This window comes from Mirounga leonina, unplaced genomic scaffold (genome assembly GCF_011800145.1).
Source record: "Mirounga leonina isolate KUSES-001 unplaced genomic scaffold, KU_Mleo_1.0 Mir_115, whole genome shotgun sequence".
In the NCBI taxonomy this organism is placed as follows: Eukaryota; Metazoa; Chordata; class Mammalia; order Carnivora; family Phocidae; genus Mirounga; species Mirounga leonina.
Genome location: NW_023270268.1, coordinates 78,606,811 through 78,625,031, shown reverse-complemented (window position 1 = coordinate 78,625,031; position 18,221 = coordinate 78,606,811). Strand labels below are relative to the sequence as shown.

At 41.8% G+C, this 18,221-nt stretch overlaps 1 protein-coding gene across 2 annotated transcripts in view; it reads right to left on the bottom strand.

The window, feature by feature from the left end:
* Positions 1-8,760, bottom strand: part of TPRG1 (tumor protein p63 regulated 1) — a 214,820-nt gene extending 206,060 nt beyond the window's left edge. For both annotated transcript variants that reach the window (XM_034999815.1, XM_034999814.1), the window contains exon 1: positions 7,031-8,760. Coding sequence is in view for 1 of the 2 variants with exons in the window: in XM_034999814.1 (XP_034855705.1) it covers positions 7,031-7,042 (12 nt within the window). In the remaining variant the exon portion in view is untranslated. The remainder of the gene's footprint in view (positions 1-7,030) is intronic.
* Positions 8,761-18,221: the final 9,461 nt, after the last annotated feature.

Here is an 18,221-nt window from a genome sequence, read left to right as displayed (position 1 = left end):
TCCTTCCTTCCCTCCTTCCTTCCCTCCTTCCTTCCCTCCTTCCTGCCCGCCTTCCTGCCCGCCTTCCTTCCTTCCTTCCTTCCTTCCTTCCTCCAGCAAATACTATGTGAATTCCCAACATAAACCAGGCTCTCTGCCAGGCACTAAAAATTTCACAGTAAACAAAAGCAGATAGGATTGGAACCTTTCTGGAAGTTACAGTCTAGTGGAGAAGACAGGTGTTAAATAATAATACAAATAAATATATTTGAAATTGTGATGTTTGCCATAAGGAAAAGTTAAAGGCAGGTTGGGAAATAATGATGGATGACCTGAATTAGGTGGGGGATTAGGGTGGAGGGTAAAGGCATCAAGGGAAAGTTTCTCAGAGACTTGAGGCATAAGAAACTGGCAGGTAAAAATTTGAGGGAAAGAGGTTGCAGAGAGTATTCCCGGTAAAGGAAAGAACACTTGCAAAGGTTTTGAGGTGAAAAAAACTTGACATATCCAAAGCATTAGCAGAAGGCCAGGGTAACCATTGATGGTTTTTATTCATGCTACCATTATGCTAATCTCCTACTGCTTTTGAGACAAGACTAGAACAATTATGAAAATGGACATCCTAATTTTTACTCAGGCTAAACTTTTATCCTCAACAAATGTTTCCAACTTAGAATGTCTCTATATCCAAAGAAAGTTCCTAATCCCTATATATTTAGTATTTATTATGCCTGAAGGACATTTCAGACATCCTCTATTCTATAGGCTTCAAAAAGAGTCAGCTGGTTAAAACTAATAATTTTTTTAAAGATTTATTTATTTATTTGAGAGAGAGAGAGAATGAGCTGGAGGGGCAGAGGGAAAGGGAGAAAATCTCAAGCAGACTCCATACTGAGCATGGAGCCTGACATGGGGCTTGATCTCATGAACACGAGATCCCGACCTGCCAAAACCAAGAGTCAGATGCTTAACCGACTGTACCCCCCAGGTACCCCCAAATTAAGAATTTTAATAAGAAAATTAATAGATTAGAATGTATCCTGAGAAAAGGTTAGTGGACTCAAAACCTTAACATATGAGCAACAGGTAATGCTTTTAAGGCTGATGGTGCTGGGAAAGAGAAAACAAAGGAGACACAATCTGGATCCCACATACTTTCACGAAGTTGTCTCATGGAGAAGAGGGGACGTCAAAGGTCTCTAATGGATGCCAGAGGATTTCATGATCGAAGTTCACAGGAGGGCAAAACGTTCCTCAGTATGTAAGAAAGAATCAGATAAGAGTGGGAGAGGTCTAATTTGGCAGATGGAGGAAATAGGTGTACCTTTAGAAGTCACAAATAAATCATAAATGTATGTACAGATTCAATCACCCCTTGGGGACATCTAGAGAAAATTCAGATAAAACCTTAAGGACCAATGTCATAGACAACCTGTAAAGTGTATTCCAGCACCAGGAGATACCACTGGAAAGTGCCTCTTAGCAGAAAGATTTAAGAAACTCTTCTCGGTAAAAGAGAAGTTTCATCTCCCAAAACTGTTAATCATCTAAGAGACAGGAGCTATAATAAGGAGTGGGATGGCTTTAATAACACCACCATGGGAGAGCTGTTAGGAAGCTTTGTAGCTATCTATGGTTCCCATAAAGCATTTCATCAGTGGATGGAAATGTTCATTCATCAGAAATCTTTATTAGTATTGCCCATTATGGGTTTAGAATTTTGGTACAGTTTGGTAAGGGAAATTGGGGTGGGAGGTGAGAGCCTCAGGATACCTGGCTTGAGCATAAATGTTCTGTACCAGACCTGGGGGAAAGTTGTTAAAGGACTTCTGGAGGTGGATGGGCATGGGCCAGGCAAGTTATAGAGCCAGAGCAGACACTGAAGGATGAAGAGCTATGCAAGTGAAGGCAGGAATAATCATTTTAATAGGAGATAAGGAGAAAGAGCAACCCAAGAACATTCAAGAAAGTGAGAGAATCAATAGTTTGAGTGTGGGCTGTGTGAGCTAGTTTGGTGAACAGGTAAGCTGAAACTTTGCTTGTCAAAGAATAAATATTGATCAGGGAGGTCAGAGGTTCTTAACCTTGAGTTTCTGTTAGTCTTCTGAACATATGAATATAGTCTCTTATAGATGCAAATGAGAGCTTGTTCTGTGATGCCCTAGAGTTTCCCTTAAGCAATGTGGCAACTCAGCCTGAGCCAAGGGAGAGTCCTGGGCTTTATGTTGATTTAAGAACGATTAGGAGACAAGATGGGACATAGAGACTGATAGAGATTTTATCAGACCATCATGTTGATGAAACTTTAAAAAGTGACTGGCTACGTTACATTCTTCCTAAGTCCTCCTCCCAATCCCAACCCAGATGAGGGATTAGACATTTAGATAGCGTTTACTGAGTGTCTATTATCTGCCAGTGCGCAAGTACTTTATTCTCAACACAGGTCTATAAAATAAATGGTATTCTCATCTTACAGGAGGAAAAGAGACTCAAAGAGGTTAAATCCTTTGTTCATTTTATTCAGCCATTCATTTACTGAGCCAATATATCTTGGTTAAGTGCCTCTTACTTGCTGCTGTGGGAAGCATCTACCAAGTGCTACTATAGGGGAGCCTACCAAGAGTTACTATAGGATGCACCCGTTGCTTTACGTGTCCAGCACCCTTTCTTCTTAGAACAGTACCACTTTGGGGTGCCTGGGTGCCTCAGTTGGTTAAGTGGCCAACTCTTGATTGCAGCTGAGGTCATGATTTCAGTGTCCTGGGATCTAGCCCTGCATCAGACTCTGTGCTCAGCGGGGAGTCTGCTTGAGGATTCTCTCTTCCTCTCCCTCTCCCTCTCACCCTCTCCCACTCACTCTTTCTCTCCGTCTCTTTCTCTCTCTCTCACACTCTCTCAAATAAAAATAAATCTTGAAAAAAAGAACAGTACCACTTTTTTGGGGGGCCTTCCTGTTTCTCTAGTCTATCAATATGTATCACAAAAACTTTCATTTTCTCAACTAATCCCTACTTCCTGACCATAAGTGATAGTCAACTGACTTAGTATTTTGGGATTTGGGACTAAGAGAAAATCAGGATGAAGTATGGTCAATGGCCGAAAACTATACGGTGAAGTATTGAGAAGCTGTGAAGGACCATGCTTATTGTCAGCTGGAGAAGTCCACAGTAAAAGGGAAAAACTAAGCTGGCACAGTGAAAAATAGCAGAGACACGAGACAGACTGGATGCTGACGGCAGTCATATATCTGCTCCATTGCTTTGCCTTTCCCAAGGACTGGGCGTTCACCTCTTCCTTGGATTCCATGAATATATCCCAGGGTCCTGCAAAAATTCTTTCTGCTTAAGCTTGCCTTCTTTTTTAAACTTCTAATAGCTTATTATCATGCTACACATGGAAGACACAAAGATGAAAAAAATACAGTCCCTGACTTACAACACTCTTAAGAAGTGTTTCATAGGGTCATGTGTGTGGACATAGATGATTACAACATTTTCAGCAGGGTTGAGTGGACCATGAGCCCTTACAGTGTGTATCTGACTCATCCAAATATCCCTTCCTTTGCCATTCATCCTCTGCAGGATCTTGACCTACCTTCTCCCTCCAGGCATTGGCATCTCTAAGAATCTGGCTGTAGTGATGCACAGTAACTGATGTAAGATCAGAGGTCTGCAAACATTTTCTGCAAGGGGCCATACAGTAAATACTTTGGCTTCGTGGATCATATAGACTCTGTCACAACTATTCAATCTGCTCTTATATCACAAAAGCAGCCACAGAGAACACTTACATGAATGATCATGCCTGTGTTCCAAGAAAAATTTATTTACAAAATCAGGTTAAGAGGCCAAATTTCATCCACAGGTCATAGTTTGCCAACCCTAGCTCTGGGGTATCTGGGGGCAAAGTGAAGTTAAGAAACATGATGTGGAATATTAACTGATTGACAGAAGTGTGCATCGGGTGCTGTAGAAACTCAGAGAAAGCACCAAAGTACTCCAGGGGCATGAGGATAAAACATTTATGCAAGAGATGATACCTGCAATGGAGTCTTTGAAAACAAAGGAATGTTAGAGAAAGAGGAGATGGGTAGGGAAAGCTGCATTTATAAATACGATGAGCTGTAAGAGACCCTGGCATTTGAAGGATTGCCAATAGTTCCCATTACTGGGGCAAGAAGTAAAAAATTTAGGAGAGTATCAAAAATAAGACAAAGCAGGAAAGCAAGGAGAATTTTAAACAAACAAACAAAAACAAGGCATTAGGGAGCCATCGAAGAATTTTAGGCAGAGCAGAATAGACATCATCTGATCTTTTTTTTTTTTTTTCTTTAATACTATTTCAGGACCACAAGAAGTAGGGGCAAGGATTTCAGGTAGAAAAACACTGCAATTGTTTGGAATCACAGTGGTTTAAAGGCCTAGATTTAGGCAATGAAGTCAATTTAAGGATTAGAATCAATAGGATTCCACATGGAGACAGGTTATATGTAGGACCAAGAGAAGAAGGAACAGATTACCCATAGGACAATTGGGCAGATAAAAGAGGGGGGGAAGTCATCAATATTGAAATATTTGGGGCATCATTCAGTTCAATATCAAACTATTGAGTGTGAGATACCTGTGGGACATTTAAATCGAGATGTAGGAGAGTGATCTGCTGGCCATGAAGGTAGATCAGCTTTTTACATACATCTGTCAGCTAGGTGCAATTATTATTCCCATTTCACAGATAAAGAAATGTAAATAAAGGAAAGGTCAGGGAAAATGTTTTTTAATAATAACTCCAGCTGGATTTCTTATTTCTTAACCTGAATTACAGAATTAGGAGTTAACCGAGCATAGGAGCAGATGACAAGTTCATTTACAAAGAGTATGTAGGATGAGAAAAGAGAAAGATTGAAGCTGAAACCCCAGAAACAAAGTCTTTAGGAAACAGGGACAGCAGAGTCCATGGTGGTTATGTCCCTGCCCTGGAGCCAGAATGCCTGAGTTCAAATCCCAACTCAGTTGCTTATTAGCAGTAGCATGATTTGAACAAGTCAGTTAGACACTTCTATTCCTGCTTCATCATCTGCAAAGGGTGAATAATAATAGTACCTCCCTCCTAGGCTCCTACCAATCAAGTAAAAAAATGTATGTAAATATCTGACCATGCACCACAGCAAGTAGTAAATACTCAAGAAATATTTTCTATTTTTATTATTATTACCTTGCAAAGGAAACCGAAAATAAATGAATGGTAAAACAGGAAAAGTGGAAGAAAGTGCCGTCCTTGAGGCTAAGGAAGGAGAAACTTCAAAAGACAGGATATACACAGCGCATCAAATATTGTAGAGAGGTCAAGGAAAAGGGGCCTCAAATAGATCTGTGGGTTTACCCACTTTAAGGTCATATGCAGAGTAGCGGAGGCGGCTGCCAGACTGTGGCTGGTTGAGGAAAGAGTGGGTGCTGGAGAAGCAGAGTCAGGAATAGCTAAGTATATACTGAATGGTTCGTAGGTGTAGGGGGCAGAGAACATCGACTATAGGAGTTGTAAATGGAATGTAATTTCTAATAAGTGTGGGTTGCTAAGGTAGGACAAATGGGTAGTTTTCCATGCTGAAGGGGAAAAGCAAGTAGGGAAGAAGAGGTTGAAGATACAAGGAACAGGAGAGAACTGCTAGATCAATGTTCTGGAGGAGGAAGAGGTATATGATGAGATCCAGAGCTCAGGGGGGAATTGACCTGAAAGGGGAAGAGACCTATTCCACAGAAGCAGGTGTAGCCAAGATAAGGAATGGTTCCAGCTATAATTCTCATCTGATAACCTCAACATCATTGTGACATAGCAAATATGGCACCTTGCTTTAATAGCAGCAACATGCAGTATAGAGAAAGGTCACATTGCTCTACTTCCAGGTAAGATTTAAGAAAAATGTATTGGCGTTCCAGATAAGAGAACTTCCAGGTAAGTGGTCCCCCTGGGGAGACCAGGTTCCAGTTACGACAGAGGGTAAGGAATGAACCCCGTAAAAAGACTAACAGTAGGAGAGAGTTTGTTAGCATGGACGGGCAAGCTTCAAAGTTGCAACGCAAAGGGTCGGAAAGGGTAGTGCGTGCAGAAGGGAAAAGGGAAAGGACTCAAAGCAGGACAGGGGTGCAGGGATGTGCCTAGAGGAGCAGTAATAACCCAAGGGCACAGCTGCCAAGGAAAGCTATGATGTGAACTCTGGCAGAGTTCACTGCCTTCAAATTTCCAAAAGAAACTTTGGAATAAACTTGTTTTGATGCTAGAAAACCATGGCATTTGCTCAGGGTTCCAAACAATGTTGGTAAAAAAAATACGACGCCTCCAAAATAGTCTTTTTTTTTTTTTTTCTGTGTGTGCCACGGCAGGATTTTCTTTTACCAAAAAGGTAGCTCTTGGTGGAAGCTACAGTGACTCCAGTAACAAATAAGGGGGTCCAGATCTCTCTTGGTGGCACCACCAGCTGCCTGAGCTGGTCAAGCAAGCTGTCCTAGCTCCCGTAGTCAGCCAGTTATTAAAGCTTATATTTAAACTCTTACCTGACAGAATCAAGGTCTATGCTTTTTGTACCAGTTTACCTCTCTATAAAGCAGACTATCAATAACCACTCAGCTATTTCTCAAGGTCATTATAGAGAGCAACTGAGTTAATAGTCCCCAAAGCACTAAACTTTGCAAACGGAGATACACGGTACAAATATCAGGCATTACCATTACCAAGTAATTTATTATGTGATAGTTTGAGATACACACCAGAAACAAAATATGAAGTGCAGTAGAGTGGGGTACAGAGGTAGAGCCAAGACCCATGGGGAGTGACTTGGCAAGGGTTCTTGGAGGAGGTGAGACTGGAGCTGGAGATTGGATGTGTTTCATTTTCCCCAAAGATTCCTCGCCTCTAGTTGCTCAGGCATACCCTTCCTCTCCCCATTTCAACTAAGCCTAGAAAATTCAGCGGTCAGCAGAGAACGAGAGGGAAGCCAGCAAGGCCTCACTCTGCTAACTGAAGCTGAATGTGGGGTGGAAGAGCGCAGCCCACCTACCTCACAGGCCATTGTCTTCCCTTGGCAGAAACACTCCTCACTGACCCAGCTCGGCTCCTGGGGCCTGACCTCTTTTTCAAGCCTGTGGTCAGCCTGCTTATCGGGCCTGACCTCTTTCAGCTGGATGTTGTTTTTGACTTGGCTCCTTTCTTCTCAGCTATTTCCATTTTAGGCCTCTGCGCCTGACTCTTGAAAGCAGAAGTAGCCAAGCCCCTTCCCTCTGCCCAGGCGAAGGTGAAGGGACTGTATTTGGGCTCGTCAAACCTAAGTGGGGCCAAAGATTGGTGTCCGTCTTTGGCTTTCTGGTGGAGGCCTTCTTTGGAACAGCTGAGCCTCCTCTAGGAGTCTGGGGTTCAGGAGAACCGCATGTCAGCCTGAGGTGAAGAGAGATTTCAGCAGGAAAGAAATGGCAGAGGCCTTATTTTCCCAGAAAGGGGCTGAAAGCCCACTTCCTTTCCACTTTGAGTGGTTGAACTACTGAGGAGCATTAAGTCAAACGCCACTTACTCTCCAGCTTTATTGGGCTCTGAGGCCCAGGGCGTGGAGAGCTCGAAACGCGCCCATCTTGCCAAATAAACAACAAAAACGCACAGAAACGGGTCCCCAAATTTCTGCGCCCTAGATTTGGGGGTGTGCCTCCACCTCCAGGAGCAAGTGGCTTCCTGGAAGGCTAAAGGGGATGAAAAGAGCAAGACTGATTCTCCCTATTGCCCCCTCTCACACCCCTGCCTCGCCTAACCCCCCCTTTCCCACCCACAACCCCTCCTTCTCCCCAAGGGGTGCCACTTTGGAGCCAAAAGCCACTTTGTCAGCACAAGAGCAGCCCCGCCCACTCTTGCTCCACACACCATGTGACCCTGGAGAACCTCCAGGGCATATTTCATCTGGCTTCAGCAGCTAGAGGTCACCGTGACCCAAAACTTCCTGCATTCCCAGGCCTGGCAGCCCTGCCAAAGCCAGCCATGACGGGGGGAAGAAGCGCGCCGCTTGGGGGCGGGGGGGCGAGCTGACCGAGTGTGGTGTTGGCCGCCCTGCCTGCCAGCAGACAGCGGCACTGGTTTTCCACTGCCGGCCCCTCATTGCACTTGGCCGGCTTTGTTCCTTCCCTGGGACCAAGTCAACAAGCTGAGACCAAGTCAACAAGCTGAGACCAGAGGACCTGCGGCTCTGGCGTGCAGAGCGAAGCCCTTTCCGTTTGCATGCACACCGCGGGCAGTCGCTCTGCTCCGCGGCCCCCCGACTCTGATTTCCCTCCTGCCCTACCTGCTGGGCACTGCAGTGTGACAAGAGTTCAGGACTCCCAGCGACAGCTCCTCTTTTTTTTCCCCCCCTACGTAGGAGAGAACAGATCGTTAGAGAGGCCAGAGACTTCATACCGAATTTTGCTCGGAGTCAAAAAAGACAATGAAGGTGAACCTCTAGAGCCAGAAAACAATTTTAGTATCAGTGTCCAGGGTCCCCTTCCGTGCAAGAATTATAAAGTTTTAGGGTTAGAAAAGATCATAAACCATCCATGCAAGTGGTTCTTCACACAATTTGGTAAAGAGACCTTTGAGTAACTGATGAAAACAAGCCGGTCCCTGCCCTAGGGAAAAACCTGCAGACACTGGAGAGTTGGCTCACAATTTGGGGAGTGCAAGGACCTACTGGACCACTCCTTCCCCTGCCAGCCCTCTCGTTTTGCAGAAGGGGAACTGTGAGACCCAGAGAAGACGGTGACTCTTGCAAAGTCAAGGCTAGATGTGGTCCTGCTGAACCCGGATCCCTTGATTCCGAGGGAATCATCAGGGCCCTCACCTCCAGACCCCCTTCCCATTGTCTTCTTGGCTTTGCTCTTAGTGTCTCTCTTTCTCTTCCTTTATTCCCTTCCTGCTTTCTCTCCTCAGGTCTTCTCTGTTTCTTTTGCCCATTCTTTTTCTTCGAGTTTTATTTCCTTTTGTGCTTTCCTTCCTTCTACTCTGTCTTCTCCATCTCTGCCCTGTGTCTCGGGACCCAGTCAATTCGCCAGTGTCAGTTATGTGGTCCTCTGGATAGGTCACCGGCTCCTGTGGAAGGATATCATGTGTACATCAAGGAAAGAATAAAATTGTTGAAAGTAGTGATATCGAGGAGAAAAATTTCATCTCTCTCCCCAAATCTTCAGTATAGATCTAATGGGAATGGGTCTTCTTTTCACCCTTAGTGAAGACAAATAACATCAAAGGAGAGGAATACAGAAGCCAGTAGATTAGCAGTACTCATGGTATGGTTGGGGAGCCTCAGAGGATCCCTGAGACCATTTCAAGGGGTCTACAAGGTCACAATTGTATTCACCATAATGTTAAGACGTTATGTGTCATTTTTACTGTGTTAACATTTGAACTGATGGTGCAAACACCACAAGGGGTAAAACTGGGGTGGGGGGGCCTAGCATGTATCCAGGCATTGTAACCAAATTGGACTCCCAGTCATTGTAATCTTCACAGCCACGAACAACAGTTGTTTTAAAAAGTAAATTTTACTTAAGAATACTCATAAAGGAGCAGTTAAAAATATTTATTTTATTAAATTTAGATTAAATTTTATTGAACTGAAAATAAGCCTCAAGTTCACTTTTTTTTTTTTTTTTTTCTATTCCCGGGCAAGTTGAGAAACGTGCATAAAGTACTTCTGCCACATACTAAAGTATAACAGTTGCCTCAAGGAAAAGTACTTATGCAATTGAGATGTAAGCTTTACCTATCACTTTTTTCCAGTTTTACCTGGAAGAACGACTGACAAACTATGGTTGTCTAAACCTGTGTATTTGGCAGATGTTTTCCTAATAATGAACAAAGTGAGCCTGTCACTTCCAGGGCAAAATAGACAGCACCTTTTGCCAACGATAAATCTGAGCTTTCAGTCAAAAATTAAAATGTTGGAAATGTGTATTTACCACCATGAACTGAACTGTTTCCCCATACTGAAAACTTTCCTGGTTAGATCAGTGGTGATACTGACAAATGTGATTATTTGAATTTTAGAATGAAATATGTCAACATTTGAAAGACTGGTGTAAGTCAGTGAACAGGTATTTTCCAAATGACCAATGCATGGTGTTACAAAACCATGCCTGCCTGGGAAAACAGCCACTGAAAATGCAAGATAGACTAATGGATTTTAACAAAACTGAATACAAAATGTTCACTAACAGTTTCCAAGTTCCACAAGGCAACTAAATTCTAAGAAATTACCATATCTTGAGTTCTGATGTAGTAGCAAAGAAAAATGTCTGCAATTATCTGAAAACACTAGTAAAATATCCCACTCTTTTCCAACTCTATATCTGTACAAAGCAGGATTTCCTTCATCTACTTCAATTAAACAACGTATTATTGCAAATTTAATAGAAGATAAGAAAATCTACCAGTCTCCAATTAAATCATACTTTAAAGAGATTTTTAAAAATGTATGACACCCGTTTTTTTTTCTTTTGGAAAATATGGGCATTTGTGAATTCTTAACAATTTCTGAGTTTTAATTTCTAACACATACCTATGAATAAAGATAACCTACACAAGCACAAACTCTTTGGAGTGGAATGGAGTCCTGAGGCCAAAATATTTGAGCACCACTCCTGTAGACTATTCTAGAAGAAAGCAGAGATAAATCTGTGCAACACTTGTTAACTGGGCATCCGGTATGGGTAAGGCTCATGATAAGTACTACAGGGGATCCAGCTCTTACAGCCCTCATGGTGTAGCAGGAAGGTAAGGCATGGAGATCAATAGCTGCAATTTGAGTCCAGGAGTGTCACCAGAGAGAAGGAATGAAATGCCTCCAAAGCTCCACTCAGGTTGCAGGTAAGCCGACCTAGAAAAGTCTCTACAGAGGAGGTAACAGTTGAGAAGCCTGAACAAAAACTGAGCATTCAGAAAACAAAACAAAAAAAGCAGAAGGGCGGGGGAGTGTTGATGTGGGCCAAGCAGAAGGAAGAGCACAGGGGTGGAAGAGCAGAGAGTACACTGAGTAGAGAGAGCATTCCATTAGGCACAACTGAGATGCAGGACCCAAAGCCTCCTATAGAGTTGATTTTTAATAAATGCTTGCCAGATGGACCTATGTATGAAAACAGTGATCGACTAGGCCATGGATGCATTTAGCTGTGTCTTATCACCCCTACTTCCCACAGTACATGTGAGAAAATTGTGTGGAGAAAGTTGATAGAGGCCAAAGAAGTGAAAAGATTCATATAAGGTGCAAATTAGAGACAGAGCAGGCCCTGACCTGGCTTTAAGGTTTTCTTTGCCAGACAATTCCTTCTTAAGTCAGGCCCTAGCTGATATTCCTCTGTCCCAGCTTGGGCGTGACACTGAATGAATAAGGGTGAGACCGACACAGCCTCGAGATTCATCACTGGAAGAACTTCTTCTGAACACCACTCCCTGATCAGAGCAAGAGGGATTCGGAGAGGAAAAAGATGCTGTTCTTGTCCTCACGGTCTCTTGAACAAGGCCTTCAGGGGAGAGAGAGCCATCTGACCATGACTGAGAGGGTATAGTGCTACCCTAAGTACAGAGCACAGACAAGACCTCCATCTGAAGGACGGTGAAGCTTTCAAGAGGGGATGGAAAGGAAGGGAGTGATTCAAGGGACTCTTAAAGGATAAAGACTGATTAGATACATAGCACTCATTCATGAATTCAAAGGCTCCTGAAGGTCTGTGAATCTGTCCTCTTTGCCTCTAGATCCCCAACACCAAACACAGTGCCTGTCACAGCAAAGACATTCCATAAGTGTCCGATGCAATACTCTGAATGCGAGGGTGAAGAAGAGATAGGATGCCAAGACTCAACTTTTTTCCAACTTCTTCCATCTTTCCATTAAGATATTATTGATATATCACATAGAGAAATTTAAGGTGTATGACATGATGATCTGATACACATATACATCGCAAAATAATCATCCCAAAAAGGTTAGTTAACACTTCCATCCCCTCACATAATTACCATTTTGTGTGTGTGATGATAACTTTAAGATTTACTCTAACAACTTTCAAATATATAATACAGTATCGTTAATTACAGTCACCATGCCATACACTAGATCCCCAGAACTTATTCCTCTTATAGCTGAAAGTTTATACCCTTTGACCAACATCTCTACATTTCCCCCCACCCTTTTGCCCCTGGCAATCACAATTCCGTTCTCTATATTTTTTGTGTTCTACTTTTTTAGATTCTGCATACAAGGAGAACATAGAGTATTTGTCTTTTTTCTGTCTGTTTTGCTTAGCATAAGGCCCTCAGCATCCATCCACATTGTCACAAATGGCAAGATTTCCTTCTTTTTTATGAATAATTTTCCATTATAAATATGTATCATATTCTCTTTATCCATTTACACGTTTATAGACACTTAGGTTGTCTCCATGTCTTGGCTATTGTGAATAATGCTGCAGTGAACATGGGGGTGCAGATATCTCTTCCAGAGTGATGAATTTCCTTTGGATATATACAGGAGAGGAAATGCTGGATAATATGGTAGTTCCATTTTTAATATTTTGATGAACCTGCATTTTTTTAATTTAAATTCAATTAACCAAGTTACAGTACATCATTAGTTTTTGATATAATGTTCAATGATTCACTAGTTGAATATAACACCCAGTGCCTCCATTTTGTTTCCCATAGTGATTGTACCAATTTACTTCCCACCAACAGTGCACAAGTGTTCCCTTTTCTCTACAGGCTGACCAAAACTTGTTGTCTGTTATTTTTTTGTTAACAGCCTCCTAACAAATGTGAGGTGATAGCTCGTTGTGCTTTTGATTTGAATTTTCCTGATGATTAGTGATGTTGAGCATCTTTTAATGAGTCTGTTGGTCATTTCCAAGACCCAATTTTGAATATGCCACACATTTTCTACACTCTGGTCTATGACTCCCCAATCTCGCCTTCTCCACCATTAGAAATCTTATCAGTCATTGGTACCTAAATCTGCCACTGGCAGACAGCCTCTCCTGGACCAGCAATCAAAAAGTGTCCTGTTTCACTGCAGACAAAGTCTTGTAGGTACTCAGGACAAACAAGACAGTAGCGACTATAGACCAAGTCTCTGCCTCACTTTACTCATGCTCTCTCACACCCTTTCAGCAGGCAGGGGACAAGAACATTGCATTGGTACCCTAGTCATGAGTCAGAATTGCTGTAAGAAAGGCTACAATCAATACGCATGACACAAGACTGATATGGTGCCCTGGAACCGAGGGACCATCTGTAAAACTGATGCTGATCACTTCCTAAGGACGCATGTTACGCTCCCCTGGGATGGATGGGCATGCTTCCCACCTTGACCAGGGCAAGGAGGAAGGCTTCAGTGATGGATGACAGCAAGGGATTATCAACCCTAAAGAAGGGGTATTCTGTACTTCTCTTGCCACCCCTATCAGCACTGACATATACAGAGATGCAGCCCTACCCATCATGTCTAAAAATGCCCACATTAAAAACACTTCCCCTTTTTGGGATTGGCTGTCAATACAAGTGACACCATGAGAAAATCAATTATGCCTGGGTGAAGTTTCGTGCCATAACTCACAGAGCTGTGTTCACCAGAACAAATGACACAAGCTTAAGATGCAGGCAGGAGTCAGTGAGGAGGTGGAGGGACTTCAGCAGCATAAATAGCAAGTTGAACTCCAAACCCAAGGACGTGAAGCAGTTGGTCAACCCAAGACTTCCTAAGCACCACATAAGGGGAACCTCAGAGCACTTGGAATAGATATTTCTTTGTTCATAAAGAAATTTTAAAGGTGAGGGATTCAGCAGGGTGGTGGGCAGAGGAGAAGGAAGGGGCAGCTATGGAGTGGCTGAGGAAGGGTAAGAAAGGACTAACTATACTGGAGAATATTTTTCTTCTTGTGAGATCCAGGTGGAAGGTTGCCTGGAAGTGAGGCCCCCACTCCACCTGTCTCATAGGATGCCCTTCTCATAACCCTGTCACAGCACACATAATGCACTGGGGGACGCTACCTCTAAATCTGTCTCACTATAGGACTCTGGTGGCCCTTGAACTCAGAGACTTAGAAGAATGATTTCTATGTCCCCAGGCTTAAGTGTAGGTCTGGGCCATAGTGGGAGCCCTCATTGTGTTCACAGGCTGTATTCTGAAGGAGACTCAAGTGACAAACTGAAAAACGAACAACTGATTAAAAGGAGGTAGACCTAAACAAAGCCGATAACCCAAGGGCTGCTCTGACCATGCCCTTTAGATTAGGCTGCTCTCTTTACCAAGAGGAATACTGTCTGATCCTAACTAAAGACAATTAGAATGCCTCCTAGAGGCACAGCAAATATCTCACTTTAAAGAAACAGATTTTGATAAATATGGAAAATTGGAAATGTGTTTCCTTTACAAAACAAATACCTTTAAAAACAGAGGAAACATTTTTTTAAGAGTGTGAGCTTCAAATTTCCCAGAACGCACAGACTGTAAATTAGTGGCCTGAACCCAAAATACAGGTGGCTTCACCTGTCTTTCCATTGTCCATCCACATCCTGAAAATTATAGGAAAAATCCTTGAGAAGAAAGATCACATTAAGCTGCAAATTCAAATTAGTCAGTTTCCAAGACTTAAATGGCTTCCTCTTTGGGGTCTACGTAAATAGCCCATGAAATCCCTGTAAGCCCACAAAATAAAAGACCATTTTATTCAGCTCAGAAACAATCCATACAACACAGAACAAGATGTCTCTCCAATAAACTTACGAAAATCTGCCTTTTGGTAAGCCAAAATTAATATTCCTCCTGTTCTCCTGGGTTATGTCTGTCAGGTCACTACAGTGAGAACTCCTTCTGAATGTTGAAGGCTACTCAATTAATCTTCTTGTTTGCAGAGATTGGAAAGCATTTAAGGAAGGTCAAAAGCTTACAGCAAGCAAAATGCAGCTAAATTCCCCCCTGTTGTGCAAGGTTTACCCTAACTCATGTTCTCCTTCCCATTTTCCCTGTCTCTTCTTTATTCACCATTTCTCCCCGACTTCTGTTTTTTTATTTCTTTTTCTCTTCTTTGCCTTTCTCTCTCTCTTATTCTCTTTACTCTGTGCACTTGCCATTATATGGGCTTTGACTTTTAAGTATTATCCAAATATCCTGGAATATTTGGGCAATTTCATATAGACAAATCTCTGTGTCTTCAGCATCCTTTCATTTACTCACAGAATTGAAGAAGGAAAAGAGGATATGATTAAAGAGAAATTGTATTCCTCAATCTAAGTAAGTTAGAGAGCACTAACAACACAGAGAGGAAGAGTTGAAGTGGTTTAGATTTTCAAAGCTTGTCAAATTCCATCCATTAAATGAGTTCATACATGTAGCACATAGAACAGTGCCTTTATGCTGTGGGTACTCAACAATGCCGATTCCTTATTTCTGCCTTCATTCCAATTATTAGCTATGCTGGTCAGCCCTGACCCCAGGTTGTACTAAACAGTTGGTAGTTGGTTTTGCCCATAGGCTAAAGCAGTGAACTTCAAGTCTGAAGTCAAAGGGGTGGTGGAACCCCCATATTTGCTCTCCAAGCTACAAAGCACTCCTCTGAGCAGCCTGCCTGCTCCTTGCCCACAGACACAGGAACAGGTAAACAATAGGTAACTCTGACAACCAGGAATTTAAAAAGAAGGAGGGGGAGGGGCACCTGGCTGGCTCAATTGGTTAAGTTTCTGACTCTTGATTTTGGCTCTGGTCATGATCTCAGGGTTTTGAGATGGGAGCCCTGTGTTTGACTCCATGCTGGCCATGGAGCCTGTTTCAGATTATCTCTCTCCCTCTTCCTCTGCCCCTCCCCAGTTCTCTCTCTTCAAAAAAAAAAAAAAAAAAAAAAAAAAAAAGGAGGGGGGAAAAAAAGAAAGGAAAGGAACAAAGAAAAGAAAAATATCTGAGAAAAACCAACACCAGAAGAGAAGCCACAAATGTAACAAATACAAGTATTAACACTCAAGAAATAGAGTTAATGTAGAGAGCAAAGAGGAAGACATTTAAGATCGCCAATTACTCTCTTCAGGAAGATTAAGGAGAATATCACATCCTTGAGGACTTGGCAGCTAGAGGCTTGCTTCTCAGAGTGTGGTCCACATGCCCATGGCCTCGAAGCTTGTTAGAAAAGCAGAATGTCCAGCCTCACCCCAGAATGACTAAAATCGTACCTGTAGCTTTACAAGACCCACAAGGGATGTGTATGCTCATTGCCATTGGTGAAGCACTGCATTAAAGGGCTTAGAATTTGAAGTTCTGATCACGGTGGGGGGAGGAAGATTAATGGATGGAAGAGCAGAAATAGATTTAGCTAAGTGGAAAGTGAGTAAAAAGCCCCATCTTCAGCGCTGCATCGAGACTCTCATTGACAAAGCTGGATGTTAGGAGAAAACGAAATAAAATATGATTTGCTTAGAACCTGTACCTAGTATATAAACTACCAGTAAAATAAGAGCTCAAAATAAAGATATATTTAGGGTTACACAGATTCAGAAAACTTATTACCCTCATGCCCTCATTGGGGTGAGATGGGCTGGTGCATGAAGTCATTTGAAAGAATGTATAAAGCCCAAAGAATAAATAATATGTAAGATATAAGAAAGAGTGGAAAGTAAGTAGAAAACCTAGATTAGGTTTAAATAACTCTTGATGCATAATTTTAAAATATTTATAACTAAATATAACTCAAGTCCCAGATAATCTCAAAGTGGCAGGCGGCAGAGGGAAGGGAAAAACTACTTAGATTCTTCTCTCACTTAAGGAAGATTAGAGATATTGCATAACTCTAATAATAGTAGCAAAATATGTTTCAATGTGTATGTCACAAAAGACTGAATGCTGTCTGATTCCATGTATACGTAACTCTAGAAAGGACAAAGCTAACCCATAGTGACAGAAAGTACACTCCCTCATTGTTACCTGGAGCTGAAAGGGGCAGGGGTGGGAAGTGGGAGATGCATTGTATGGGAAGTGGTACAGGTATTTTTGGGGTGATGAAAATGTTCAATATCTCGATTTTGGTGATAATTAAATGTTATTAAAATTTATTAAATATAAATTTGTCTTTTTTTGGTTTTATTTAAATTCAAATTATTTAACATACAGTGTATTATTAATTTCGGGGTAGAATTTAGTGATTCATCGGTTGCATGTAACACCCAGTGCTCATTACACCAAGTGCCCTCCTTAATGCCCATTACCCAGTTACCCCATCCTCCCACCTACCTCCCTTCCAGCAGCCCTCAGTTTGTTCTCTATAGTTAAGAGTCTCTTATGGTTTGTCTCCCTCTTTGTTTTTATCCTATTTTATTTTTCCTTCCCTTCCCCTATGTTCATCAGTTTTGTTTCTTAAATTCCACATATGAAATCATATGGTATTTGTCTTTCTCTGACTTATTTTACTTAGCATAATATATTCTAGTTCTATCCATGTCATTGCAAATGGCAAGATTTCATTCCTTTTGAGGGATGAGTAATATACACCACATCTTCTTCATCCATTCATCTGTCGATGGACATCTGGGCTCTTTTCATAGTTTGACTATATAGTGGACATTGCTGCTAATCAAAATACACTCGTAATATGTGTCCATGATGTCACATGTAAATGATGCCTCTTAAAGTTGATTTTAAAAATACTGTGTCACGTATACACAGGTAACTGTTAGAAGAATAAAAAGTAGATATTCCACTTCCAAAATATTAGAAGAAAGATGGTGGAAGGGAAACTTGATTAACTCAACAAATACAAATGGGGAGATAAATGGCATAATGATAATAAAATAGCTAACATTTACTCAGTACTTACTGTTTCTGAGACCAAATTTTGGATACTTTATATATAACAGTTTCCTTAATCCCTGCAACAAGTCCATGAATTAGGTGTGATAATAGTCATTCTCATTTTCTTGATGAAGAAACTGAAGCACATTGGATTTATGTAACTTAACACTATCAAACATCTAGTGTGACAGAGCTGGGGTGCCAAACCAGCTCATAATACATTCTAGTAAATAGAAATAGAAAATGTAAAGTAAATAGAAAACATAAAGTAAAATGGAGAGACAATTGCAAAAGTGTTATTAATCAAAGTGAAAGAATGTGTAATATATTTTCCCATTAGAAATCAGATTTGTTTAGGGCGCCTGGGTGGCTGAGTTGGTTAAGTGACTGTTTTCGGCTCAGGTCATGATCC